This window comes from Phodopus roborovskii, unplaced genomic scaffold, assembly GCF_943737965.1.
Source record: "Phodopus roborovskii unplaced genomic scaffold, PHOROB, whole genome shotgun sequence".
NCBI classification, from domain to species: Eukaryota; Metazoa; Chordata; class Mammalia; order Rodentia; family Cricetidae; genus Phodopus; species Phodopus roborovskii.
Window position 1 is genome coordinate 11,967,573 of NW_026126448.1, and position 14,600 is coordinate 11,982,172.

Below are 14,600 nucleotides of genomic sequence, written 5' to 3' on the forward strand. Positions count from 1 at the left end.
TCCTGAGTGTTTTCTCTGGCTTAGCTAGAAAGGAAAATGTAAAACAACTAGAGCAATGGGCCCCAAAGAGGAAACCTCGGCCTTGACTCCTCCTTCCCCCAGAGGTGAACTCCCTAACCAACCAACTTCTGCTAAAAATACCCTGACTCTCAGCTCTATGCAACATAACTAAAAGTGGCTTCCTGACACAGACAGATGCATGAGCATGAATTCACACCCTATAAAACAGCCCCACACCCAATGCTTGGGCTCTTAATTGCCCTACAAGCCAAAGATGGCCCCCAGGAAGTGGGGAGCCCCAATCTATTCCACCCCACATTTCAAAAGCCCAGAGGTTGTGTAAGGCTTGCAGCCTTCAAAGGAGGTGCATTCCAGTGAGTCAGAGAGCATAAGAGCTATAACACACGAAAAGACCTTCACATACTAACCCATGCAGCACATGCGGCAGACCAGGTGGGCGTTGAACTCATGCTCATCTTGGTAACTGGGCCACATGGCTCCACTGGCCCCACCTAGGAAAATCGGGTCCTAGAGGTCTTCCAGCTAGTGACCTCTGAACCCTTGGCAGCTCCTCAAAGTGGCCTTCAAGGTGAACAGAGACAGACAGCCAAAGAGATGTGCGACTGAACACACAGAGAAAAAAGAACAGAGAAGTGGCTCCACCCACAACTTCCTACTGACCTCCTTCTTCCCTTGAGGTCAGAGAGGAAGCTCCTCCCTAGATTGCGTCCAAAGGCTGGGTCCAAATCTTCAGGTGGAGAACATTCTATTCAAAAGTGGCCCAACTCACAAGTGGCCCAACTCACAATTTCCAGATCAGCACAGCATGAAGAGGTGGGAGCTTCACATGCAAAACTCCAGTCAAGGCATTAAATAAGCCTAGGCAGACAGAAGCTGGCCTTTCAATTTGCAGAGCAGAAGCTTGTGACCTGGTACACCTTAGACAGTTGCAGGTGAGCTAGTGAGCTAAATGGCCCGCTGCCCAGTCAGGGATAGTGCATCCCTTGCCCAACAACCTGTTCCTAGGGCTTGCCTCTTGTCAGGCAGAAGCACATCTAAAATGTTAGCCAACTGGAAAGGTCGTATGATAGAAGACACCATGCAGGCAAGTCCCAACACTGTCCACTGTCAAGAGATTCCTATGTTCCAAAGGGAGATTCATTCCCCCAACTTACAGTTGCCCAAAACTTTTGATTCCACCTCCTTTGTAAAACAGCCCAGACCAAGCCATTGGCAATCTGCTTAGCCGACTTCATCAGCTTCAGACATACAATTTGCTTGCTGCTCCATTCCTTCCCCTCATCCAGCCAGAAATGACATCGCAAAGCCCCGTCGTTCCCTCTCCTATATCCTCTCACTTCTTCTTCGCAGTCAGTGCACCTAACTCAACCATGCCAGAAATCCCTCCGTCTGTCAATGGAAGGCTGCTGGCTTGTTTGTCCAACTTGTTTTCCAAGTCCTGACTAATTGTACCAGACACTGGAATGTTGAAAAACACAATGAATGGCTTTTTCATTCAGATGGCCCAGCCTGTCTTTGCTTCTTCCTGAGTCTGTCCCTATCCTGCAGTGGATTTCAGGAAAGGCACTCCAACTCTGCCCCTCTCCAAAAGGCGGGCTTCTGATAAGGACCTAATCATCACCCTCTGTTCTAGCTCCCTAAATAGAACAACTTCTTTAGGCTAATGCTGCTTTCAATCCTGTTTGCAAGACAGGCGCCGGGGGAGGGGTTGGCACCCAGGACAGCAAGGTTACAGAGTATCCCAAAAGACCACTGGAGGTTGTCTACTGGATAAGTCCTGTGAAAGCCTGAGTCATCTGACAAGTTCTTTCACTCCCATCTACAAACTGCTAATAATATTATTATTGCTTGCTAATTAAGTGCCTCAGCTAACTTGATTCCTCCTTGACTAAGGTCTTGATCACCTTCATAACTTGTGACAATGGTACCCATTTCTACTCCTTAGCCTAGGAGAGGGAGATTCCTAGAAGTGACCATGTCTTGGGAAACGGAATGCCTAAGAGATAGGAAGGAGAAGAAAACGGAACATTTTCTGAGTCATATGCAGTAATCTTTCCCTTATCAAATCCAGATCCTGAGCTCAAGAGACTATACTTTATCTTCAAACCTCAGTTTCTAGCAGCTATAGAGTATTCTGAAGTCTAAGTTAAACTTAATTCACCATCTACTGTGATTAACTATTCACAGATCATGAATTCACAGATCACAACAATTCCCTAAGAAAAATATCATTTCCATTTTAGAGGTAAAATATACTATGATATAAGCCAGGTGGTGGCAGCACACACCTTTAATCCCAGCACTCGGGAGGTAGAGGCAGGCAGATCTCTGAGTTCAAGGCCATTCTGGTCTACAGAGTGATTTCTAGGACAGCCAGGGCTGTTCACAGAGAAACTCTGTCTTGAGGGAGGGAGAGAGGGAGGGAGGGAGGGAGGGAGGGAGGGAGGGAGGGAGGGAGGGAGGGAGGGAGAGGAGGAGGGAACCTAAATATATTTTAAACAGGAGAGTAACACAGACAACTCTGCATTTTAAATAGATGATGATGTGTATGTTTGTGGTCATGTGTATGCCACAAAGTGCATATGGGGCCAGGAGACACCTTTGCAGAGGTGGTTCTCACCTTCCACCTTTATATGTGGGTTCTGGGAGCCAAACTAGAAAGAGCCTTTCCTCACTAAGCCATCTTCAACCCAACTCTGTGTTTTAGGAAGATCATCCGGGTTCCATGAGGACACAGGATGGAGTGGAATTGGGGGGGGGGTGTATCAAAAGAACTAGAGAAATAATAGAAGACTTAAGACAGTTGTAAATTTGAGAATAAGAAGATATGTGAATATAAGTGTTGACAGTATGTATTAAAATACTTAAAATGTAAATACTTGGAAACATCTAAAATTATAAATGCTAATTGAATGCTTACAAACTGTCAGTACCTTCTTATATCTTGTCTACATCTGCTAAAGAAATAGTGACTTTTGAGGATATGGTTGTAAAAGCTAGGTACTTGTGTTCTATAAACAGATCTTGCACACATGCATGCATGCACACACAGGGCATCACATTTTCAAAGTAAAAACAATAAAGTTAATTGTCCAAAGACAAATACTAGAATAGAAAAGAATCGGGAAATCAACAGTAATGGAAAGGGAAGTTTTTGGCCAAGAAAAGGCAGTAATTTTCAAACATAAGCTAGCTTGATACTTAAAAGAAGGAACAGAAAGCCAGGTGGTAGTGGCTCAGGAGGCAGAGGCAGGCAGATCTTTGTGAGTTTGAGGCCAGCCTGGTCTATAGAGTGAGTTCCAGGACAGACAGGACTGTTTCACATTGAAAAACAAAGAAGAAACAGACGATTTCTGCTAGGAAGAATTGAAACTAAGAGGTTTAAGTCAGAGGGACAACTGTCAACTGATGCTAACACATGGTCCATAGGTTCTATGTTCTACAATTGGGCAAAGGACGAACTCCGTCTTAGTCACTATTCCATTGCTGTAAGAAGATACCATGACCAAGGCAGCTTTTAAGGGAAAGCATTTAATTGAGGGCTTGCTTACCGTTTCAGTGGATTGCTTCACAACCATCACAATGGGGGATAGCAGCAGACAGACAAAAAGCATGACAGCAGACAGACATGGCTGAAGCAGTAGCTGAGACCTCGTACCTGATTCAAAAATGGCAGGGCCTAATGTGGGCTTTTGAAACTTCAAAACCAAACCCCAGTGACACACCTCCTCCAATAAGGTCATACCTCCTAAACATTTCTAATAGCTGGAGAACAAGCACTCAAAAAATATGAGCTTATGGGGCCATTCTCATTCAAACTATCACAAATGCCTTATGAAAAATGTAAAACTATGTAGAACATTGAATCTGTTAATGTATATGGACCCTGCCAATCCTTAAAAGGCAAAACCTAACATTCTATCCACTCCAAGGGTGTAAGGGTATGTTTAGTAAAATGCCTACACAAACAATGAGGATTTACCAGAACATGGGGTACCAGAACTGCAGGGCTGAAAGCTTCACCAATTAGCAGTCTGGCAATATTCACTACTTTTGTTTTGGTTTGTTGTTTGTTTGAGACAGCATCTCACTATGTAGCTCTGGCTGTTCCAGAACTCACCCTGTAGACCAGGCTGGCCTCAAGCCTCCTGGGTTCTGGGATTAAAGCCTTTTTTGTTTGTTTGCTTGGTTTTTGAGAAATCCTGGCTGTCTTGAACTCTGGGATCTACTTGTACCTCCATGCTCAGCTCATAACACTTTTTCGCCCAGGTGGCGCATGCCTGTAATCCCAGCATTTGGGAGGATCATGAGTGAGTTCAAAGCATACGTGGGCTAGACATTGAGACTCTATCTTAAAAATCTAAAGGAGGGGGTCATATTGAGCTCATCATATAAAATGTAAAAAAAGTAACATAAGTCAATTTATGTACTCAAATTTACATTACTTATTTTAAAGCAAAATGATGATAACAATTAGATAATTTTGGTTGTTGGGGGATTTCAGTCACATCAGACTCAGCATCTGGCTTATGTTTTATAGACAAGATTCAAATTTAAGACAGGCATATATAAATAGAAGCAAACATGGGGCTGAAGAAATGGCTCAGTAGTTATGAGCACTTGTTGCTATGCAAAGGACCAAGATTTTATTCTCAACACCTACCAATCTATGTTCCAGTTTCAGGGGATCTGATGCCCTCTTCTGACCTTCAAGGGCAGGCACGCACCAGACATACATGCAGGCTAAACATTCATACAAATAAGATAAAAAGAGAAATAAACATTATAAACATTATCACCATTTTTCTGAAATAAGTCAATATAAAATCTTGAAAGAATTGAATGTTTCAAAATAGAGCACCTTCAATAACAGCTAAAACCATGACCACTATTTACATTGTGTAAACATGAACAGAAAGTGAGACAATAAGAACAAAAGCTTCCATACACACTAAACCAGTCTGACATCATCACACAGCAGTGTGTCACACACACAATTGCAAACTAAACATCTGACCAATACAACTGAACCTTGTCTGGAACATTCCATATGTTCTAATTAAACAACAAAAATAGAGCAGGCAGAAAAGACAACATTCAGTCAGATATGGTATCACATCCTATAATCCCACCACTTGGGAGGTTGAAGCAGGAGGGTTTTAAATTCTCAACCAGAGACAGAGACAGAAAATAAGAATTTTCATGTTTATCATTTAGGTATATATTTTATGAGCAACACAAATATACAGAGATGGTAAAGAAATTTTATTCTGGTCATGTCCATTTGGCAACTAGCAATTAGAGTGTACACATTATTTTCAAAAGACACTTCAACAGACAGAATACACATTAAAGTTAAATGATAATAAAATTGGTCCAGAATCCCCTAAGTACTTCTATGGATGATTCAGCATCCACTGTTTCCAAATGAAAAGCCATCATCATCTAATTTGAAGGATAAATCAAACACAGTGCATTCCCGATATAGGTATTAGTGAGGTTAGTATTTTAAAACATAAAAATTAAAGTACTTAAAAAGGGCTCAATGGCTCTTGAGCTCCATAGAACATCCTATACTGAAGATAAAGTTTAAAGCTATTAACTAATCTCATTACCATAATGCACTAGAAGGGAAATCAACACACTCCATCTAAATGCTATTTTCTTTTTACAAATGATAAACCACAGGTTCAAACATTGCCCATCTTTTACTTTCTGCTTTGCAGCGTTAGGGACTAAACCCAGAGGCTTATACTAAGCCAAATCCTGCCTCTGCAGTTATTTTGAGACAAAGTCTCACTCTGTAATAGGCTGGTCTCAAGCTCAAGATCTTTCAGCCTTACCTTTCTTAGTTCTAGAATTGCAGATGTGTGCAAACAGATCCCGCCACCCATTTCTTTCTAAGCTCAAATACAGGAATGCCACTTTAGGGTACCCTTTAAACACAGCACCACAGAAGCACACACAATTGTAAATGTCTCTCTCTGTTTCCCCTGATAGAGCCACATACTGAACCTGAATACTCAGTCAAAAGCTTTTCTGGGAGTTACTGGAAAGGACACTGGGGAGTGGCTGGATCTAATTCTAATTCTGTCAAGCATTCATGAACTTTTAATAGACAGATAAGTAATAGGTCACCAAGTCCCCATCTTAGCTTATAAGAAAACAGTAACAAGTATCTAAATAGTCTAGCATGAAGGTGGTGAACGGGTAACAGGAACAATATTAAAAGCACTGAGATACAAGGATATACGGGTATACTTCAGGACAATTAAAGACTTATAATCTTCACCTACCTATACCAACTCAGAAGCAGCTGCAATTAGAGCTGTTCCCTACAATTGGCAGTTGGAAACCAAAGGATTATAGCATAACTAATAGCAATATAAGAAGAGAGTCCTAGTGCCATAATTTTCAGAGCCCAATTTCATGGGGAAAAAGCAACCATTGGCTTTCTAAGACTTATGGCTTAGGTGTAGCTAGACTGTGAAGTGCCTTAGAAAGGAACAGCATCAACTGCATCAAAGAACACAGAATGTGCTCCGAGGAAACACTTCTTTGTACTGACCCTCCTCTGCCTTAAGTGCACCAATCCCATACTTCCAAAGATGGTGACAGGGCTCCAAAACTCCACTTGGAAACTGAGAACACAAAGCATGGAAGGACTTGATCCTCTGAAGCAGGACACATGTTACAACAGTGGTCACTTCCCTTCAACTGTGAGCTCAGACATCATATCATCTACCCAGCACTCTCAATCAGTGTTACAGAACGGGAAGGAGTTTGGGTCCCAGATGACACAGGACAGCTGTTTCCTAGATTGATGTGTTCTCATTCTCTCTCAATCTCTGTCTCTCCTCCACTGTGTGTGTGTGTGTGTGTCCCTATCTGTCTGTCTGTCTGTCTTTTCTCCCTCCCTGGCCCCCCTCCCGACAGCATACCAGTAGAAGGGTGTACTGGCCCTTTAAAGGAGAACAACTAAGTGGGAAGACCTCCTGGCATCTACCCCACCCTCAGAGCCACACAAGATTAAAGGGAGGCACCACTTAGTTACCTGCTCTGTCTCTGGCACATCTCTTCCAGTATAGAACACCAGCAATTCCAAGAATGTGAGTCAAAATAAAGATGGTTGGCGGCAAATAAGATGAATCTAAAAGAGGCATTTCCAGGACGGTCGTTTCTCCTCACAGGCGGAGCCCAGTGCTGACCCTGGATTCCTTTCTCCTGAGGTTACTGCTGTCCTTTACCATCAGCTCAGCAGCAGAGGCAGATGCCTGAGCTTAATGTGGCCAGAAACTTCCTGGCAGCTTCTTCCATCTCGCCTCTGCCCATTTTCAGCCAACAGCAGTAGAACAGGACTAAAACTACACAGCATATCTCAGACAAAGCCCAGGAAACAACTGGTGGTCAGGGGGAGGGGAAAGGGAAGGAGGAAGAAGAGTGAAAAGGAGGCCTAAGTCAGTGTCAAGCTGACTCAAACCTCTATCTTTGGCATCCTCTGGCCAGCTTAAACAAACCTCAGACCCTTCTATAAGGAGGGAGGTCGGGTGCACAGGACCCGAGGACGTCACACTCCGAACTTTCCATTCCAGCCTGGATGGAATGCCAAACTTGAGGATGTAGCCAGAAAACAAGAGTCACAGAAGCACTGGAGAAACTCCTGCAGGGAGGAGGCAAAGTACACAAGAGCCTTGGCACAGCCAGACAGCAACCCTTTCACAGCTACAACCTCAGAGAAGAGCAGGGAAAGGAGGATGCACACAGACCCCAGTTAACAGACTTGAGGACAGGGCATCGAGTGGAGCAAACCGCTCTACAAGTACGGCTGGGGACACTTTTCAGGATGAGGAGAAAGAACAACAACAAAAACGAAAGTAAGCAGGAACAGCATCAGGAGCTAAATGACAGCAGAAAACAATACCTTCCAAAAACCTGGTATGGGTATTGTGGCAGAATGGCTCAAACTTAAAAACCTGATGATACCAAGCTCTGCCGAGGATGGAACTATCAAACACTGCTGGTGGCAGTATAAAACTACAACAACCACTGCAGGAAAGAACTTGACAAATTCTTTTAAAGTTATCAACACAAATACAAGCAACCTCATTGAGAACAATCTCACCAAATGAAAACAAAGGTCTGTATATGAACGTTAAATTACCAATACTATATAAAATAAACAAAAAGTAGAAATAACTCAAATGTCTATCAATTGATGAACTTTTAAACCAACTGTAATGTGTCCATATACAAGACTACTTGCTATATACTATAGGAAAGATAGACATAAAAGCAAAAGGGACAGGGAGACAGGTTATTACAAAAGCTACCAAAATGAACTGTGAGATGCTGAGAGTTCTACATAATATAATAATAGTGGTTCTGCTCTCATTTGTCCAAATACAGTAAATGGCACACCAGAGCCAGGTGGTGACACAACACCTTTAATGCCAGCACTTAAGAGGCAGAGACAGGCAAATGTCTGTTGAGTTCAAGGCCAGCCTTGGCTACAAAGCAAGTAGCAAGTTATAGGACAGGAAGGGCTGTTACACAGAGAAACTTTGTCTTGAAAAACAAAACAAACAACAAAAAAGCACATCAGAAAAGGTGAATGGTGTTATACAAGTTATTATCAGAAAAGGTGAATGGTGTTATGCAAGTTATTATTTGACAAACCTAATAAAATACATTGAAAAGCTAGTAAGGAATTTATGCAATCTAAATTGAATAGTCTACTACTACCCCTCTCTCAAAAAGGTATTTTATAAAGTACAGTGTGTACATACACAATAACACTGGCTCCCAAGAGCTGAGAGTACACCCAATGTACTGTGACACTTACCCTCCATTCAGGGAAGGTAAGAGTCACAGACTCATTCCTACCAAACTGGCTCTTTATTTCAAATGTGTCTACTACACTACTACACATTTAAAAATGCAAACTGGTCAGTGGTGATGGCACACAACTGCAATCTCAGTATACTTAACACGAAGGCAGGAATGCTCAGGAGTTTGCAGTCAGCTTAGGCTGCAGAGTGAGATCCCATTTACTTAAAAAGGAATAGGGGTCACTTATTACATCTGTTGCCCTATTATTTCCATAGCAAAAGGGAAAGATTTTAATCTGTTGCCCAAAATGCTAATAAATGTGTTTTGAGGGAGGGATGAGTACAATAGGAGCTTTTAAATCCAGCATCATCTACAATTATGTGCTCCTCTGTATTTCACAGGTGAGCCATGCCTGGAAGAAAGAGCAGGAGTGGGGTGGGAGCTGGACAGAGGGCTCAGTGGTGATGAGTGTGTGCTGTTCCTGCAAGTTTGGTTCCCAGTATCCCCATCTGGGGGTTCACAACCACCTGGAATTCTAGCTCCAAGGGAATCAGATGCCCACTTCTAGTTTCCATGGACAGTGTACACATGTGGTATACACACATACACATGAATACTTTTGTAAAGGAGCTGAACTGGCAAGATGACTTAGTAGTTAAGAACACTGATTGCACTTGCAGAGGAATAGGGTTCAGTTCTCAGCACCTATATGGTAGCTCACAATCATCTGTAATTCCAGTTTCAGGGGGAAATCAACGCCTTCTTCTAACCTAAAGGCACCAGGCATGCACATAATACAGACTTACATGCAGGCAAAACTTTCATACAGATAACATAAATAAAAACTTTTAAGCTGTCAGGAGAAAGGAGACAATGGTGGAAGGGAGAACAGACCAAGGGTCTTGGCCTGAGAAGCTGAAAGCAGAGTTGTCACTTCCCGATATGAGAGCTGTCAGAGAAACAGGCTACGGGGATGGCAGGTAGCTGTGGTTGGCTGTTCACTGTATGCTAGGCAAGTGTATAAAAACGACCCTTTAGGTTTGAAATGCCTACTAGATGTTAAAGTGGAACATTGAACAAACAACTGAACATATTAGAGTTCAGAAATGCTAGCACTTGGTTTTGAAAGCCAGGAGACTTTATAATATCATTTTAGAATAAACATAGAGAGGGAAAAGATTAAGTTCAAGGGCTAAGCCCTGGAAACCCTCCAGCATGAGATGTGTAAGAATAAAAACAAGAGATTGTATGCAGAGGAGCCAGACTTGGAGGACCACAGGGCATGCTGTCCCAGGAGCAGGTGAGAGGTATTCTAGGAAGTAGCAATTAGCCACAGTGTTTGTAAGAGGTGAGGACTGGACACTGACTCTCAACTAGTGAAGGGCAATAAATTCTTTACAATCGTAGTGTTGACATGGTGGAGAAAATGCCCAATCAGAATAAACCAAGAACAAATGGAAAGAGAAGAATCGGTGACAACAAGTTAAAAACAGCTCTTTCAAGGAATCATGCAGTGAGAGGGAGGGACATGGTAGCAAAAAAGAACTCTTCTTAGCATGTGAAATGTAATGAAATGTAACAGTGTTTGTTAAAGGAATAAACACTGGAGAATAAAAATCAATGGCATAGTTCAGTGAAACTAAGCTGGGCTTCCCCCCCCCCTTTTTTTTTTCTAAAACAGAGCACTTCATTCAATTAAAAACTGGGGGTTCCCTTATAAAACACAGAGCTTCATTCACTTAAATAAATAAATAAATAAATAAATAAATAAATAAAAGACCTTCTGAAAGATACCCTGGATACAAAGATAGCTGTGACACTTCCTACAGTGGTGAAGCAAGCAGAGAAACTCCTGGGCTACAGTGTCCACAGATGGATTTACTAGCAAGGAAAACTAACATTTATTATGCAGCTACTATAAATAGCAACTTCAGGGCCAGGTGTTGTGGCACACGCCTTTAATCCTAGCACTGACAGGCAGGTTTCTGTGAGTTTAAGACTAGCCTGATCTATATAGTGAGTTTCAGAAGGCCACTCAGAGATATATGTTGAGATTTGTGGTAGAATATTATTTTGAATCTATGTTACTGTGCCTGGTGGTCCTTTAATTAAAAAAAAAAAAAAAAAAAAAAAAGAGCTGAACAGCCAACATCGAGCCAGGAGCAAGGATAGGAGAGCTGGCAGGCAGAGGGTATAAATGGAAGGAGAAACCAGGAAAGGGGAACAAGAAGAGGAGGACTTCAGGGGCCGGCCACCAGGCCACCCGGCCACCAGGCCACCAGGCCACCCGGCCACCCGGCCACCCACAGAGTAAGAAGGAAAGTAAGATATACATAAGAAAGATTTAAGATAAGAAAAACTGGCTACCAACAAGCAAAGCTAAGGCCAGGTATTCATAATAATAAGATTCTGTGTGTGATTTATTTGGGAGCTGGGTAGCGGGCCCCCTCAAAAAGCCAAAGAAGGACAAAAGAGTAAAAATCATATACAACTACAGAGACTTTGTCTCAAAAAAACAAAAGAAAACAAAGTACCTTCATATGTTATTTTTATTTAATCTCTATAATATCTCTGGGGGAATAAGATCTACTTTAGGTACACTACTTCTCTACATACAATAGGTAGAAACCCTCCTGTCTGCAGCCCTTTCAAGTATATATGTGTATATATTTTTGAAGACAAAAAGAATGAGAGGGAACCGCCTTTGTGAAAGAAAATAAAATAGAGGTTTCACTTGGTGAAACTAAGAGATCTGTGTTCTGTCACTTACAGGAAGTGGTTAGAAGCTGGCAGAAGGGAGAGGCTAGTTTTCTTTTTAGAGATCATTTATTATAAACAGAACAAGCTACTTAAAGTCACATGTAGCACCCAGAATATTCCTAACTAACAGCAAATGGACAGGGTCCTAAACCACCAAAGCTACCTTGTAGAAAAAAGATCAGAACTTCATTAAGATTGTAGACCTGCCCCTTTGCAATTACTTCACTCCAAGTAATTTTAAGATGATCACCCATAGCTGTTACCCACAAGAAATCTCAACACTTAAGCAATATCCCAGAATCTCTTTTGTGTGTACAAATAGGGTCAAAGCAAGGCCATAAGAAGCTGTGCTGTGTGTTGTTTTACATGGTCTGAAAACATCCTAGCCAAAATGGACAAAGACTAAAGGCTTAAGACCTAAATTCAAAGATCAAATTCACACCGACACATCCACACCCAAATATCCCTGCAGTTATAAACTTAGTAGAAGGAAGACATATTATAGAGAGGACTAGAAACCTTAGGTTTTTGGAACTATCAAGATCCAGGTATCAAAATGTGGCCCTCAAACTTCTGTCACCTACATTCTCCCATGAGTACTTGGCATCTAACTGTCAAAAGGCAGAGGATGTGATCTTCATACAAATTAATTAGGAGGCATCTATGACTGCTTCCAGTATACTGAGACAATGATAAACATGCAAAGTCCTAGAATGTCTACAAATACTCCACATACTCAAGTGTTCATTGAATATAACAGCAAAAATTTCCTGCAGCAAACCTGAGGCATTAGCATTACCACAGCCAAATGGTCTTGTGTTCACATCTAGATTATTATCTATAAAACATTTATTGCCTGTGGGCAATTTATTCAATTCCCATTTCCTTATCTGTACATGATGATAACAAAACATGTCTTAATAAAGTTATGTGAGGCTTAAATGACTTAATGCACTTAAAGTACTTGATATCTACTTAATATTTAATGGTCATTGTTGTCATTGCTCAGACTGTACAAAATCTTGGTGAACTGGTAGTTGATCGTGTATGCAGCGCCTGTAGAGGCCAGAAAGAGGCATTGGAGTCCCTGGACTAGAATTGTTTAAGAAATGATGTGGAAACTTACTTTGATTTATTGAACTGGTAGCTAGGAGAAATGGAAAGACAAAGTACATATTTAACAGCTCCAACCTACCAACTCAACAAATCAAAGTTTGTTTCCACAACATTTCTTCAAAGAGAAAAAAGAAGAATCTAGTCAATAGCCACAGTACTATTTTAAATAATGTCCCTCTGGAATTTTGACTATTTCTATCAGCAAAATAATAATATCTAGTTATTATCATGGGAAACTGGTAGTCAACATCCTAAACACACAGAAAAGAAGATGCAAGGAAAGAAGCCCCATCTATGGAGCTGATCTCAAATCTTGCCACAAATTGTCATTTTTGTCCAGAAACGTTCCTCATTCTCTTGAATGCCCAGTAAGAGAGTCTGAATTTTATTCCTACATAGCCTAAATGCATTTGCAAAAGTTCTTTTCCAAACAAAATGAAACAAAAATGTCAAGTGGAAGTGTTTTCAGTGTGCACTAGCTAAGAACACATAATAAACTCTAAATTTCCTGGGATATCTTTGACACAAGAAGGCAATAAAATTACCAGGCAGTTTTGTGCCTGCAATAGGTAGACATGTTCAAGTCTTAGAAAGAGCCCAGCTGAACACGAGAGGGACACAAATTATCCATGGAAACTAGGTTTTGCATAAAACAACTAATTTTAGGTCTCTAACGGTTTTCTAGACCCTGACAATAAATAATAACCCTAAATGAAAAGGAAGAAGAATTTGCCATTGAAAACAAAGGTAGACCCATAAGCTTCCTTCTAACTGCTGACCTCTTGAGACTGGTCAAATCTAGGCCAGGCATGGTGTTGTTACACCTTTAATCCCAATAGACAGAGGTCAGACTGGTCTACATTGTGAGTGCCAGGCCACCCAGAGCTACAGTGAAACCCTCTCTCAAAAATCCAAAAACATCAACTCTACCATATTAGAACTATTTTAGTCTTTCTTGAAAGTCTACAACCAGGCTATGCTTCTAATTAATAACACCTTTGCCCTAATGACCCCTGACCAGAATTCAAGGATCAAAACCAAATGAAATGTATCCAACAGGCACACCCCCATCAGTACACTTCCTAATTATGGGACTGTGGATGAATCGACTTACTATTTCTGTACTTTGAGTCTGAAAAAGAGAGGGGGTGGTGGAGGGAGTGGCTACCCAGATTAAAGAAAGAATTCCTGCATTTTCTCTGTCCATTTTCCTTCATTTCTTAAAACACCCGATCCTCAAAGTAAGGCATGGTAGCATGTCTGTAATCCAAGCGCTTGGCAGATAAAATAAGGAGAATCAGGAGTTCAAGGCCAATCTCAGCTACACAGTGAATACCAAGGCATTCAGAGCTTCATAAACGAGACCTTGTCTCAAACAAACAAAATAACAACAAAAAGGAATTCAAATAAAACAAAAGCAATTTTACTACAGTCTTGGTTTCATTTTTTTACCAAGCATCCAGCTAGGCACAGTCAGCATATACCTGTAACCCCAGCACCTGGAAGGCAAAAGTAGAAGGCTCACTTGAGTTCTGGAGACCAGCTTGGGCAACAGAGCAAAACTGCATCTCAAAACAAAACAAAACAGACATCTCTGGTAGTGTGGAATAAATATTCTTCAAACAGTCAGTAAATCCAGAGTGCTTAATACAAACTTCCATCTTTTGCTAATGCGCTTAATGTGTATGTATAAAAATGAGTGTCATTCCTGCACTAATGCACTTGGGTTGGTGTTCAATAGACAAAGATACCTACAAGGACAGGAAATCTGGTCTATCATAGGCTTAGAATCTCATCTGGAGCCTAAACCCCCAGTGACCCCTACTGGACAAAGACAGATACAGGAGACTAAATTGTACAGCTAAAGACAAATA

At 41.4% G+C, this 14,600-nt stretch overlaps 1 protein-coding gene across 4 annotated transcripts in view; it reads right to left on the reverse strand.

Moving 5' to 3' along the window:
* The window catches only part of Macf1 (microtubule actin crosslinking factor 1), a 312,940-nt gene that overhangs the window by 207,130 nt on the left and 91,210 nt on the right, over positions 1-14,600 (reverse strand). The window contains exon 1 of one of the 4 annotated variants that reach the window (XM_051188726.1): positions 7,076-7,199. The exons of the other annotated variants lie outside the window; for them this stretch is intronic. Within the exon in view, the coding sequence (XP_051044683.1) occupies positions 7,076-7,184 (109 nt within the window). The 5' untranslated portion in view covers positions 7,185-7,199. Of the gene's footprint in view, positions 1-7,075; positions 7,200-14,600 lie in introns of those variants that run through there. 4 annotated transcript variants of the gene reach the window in all.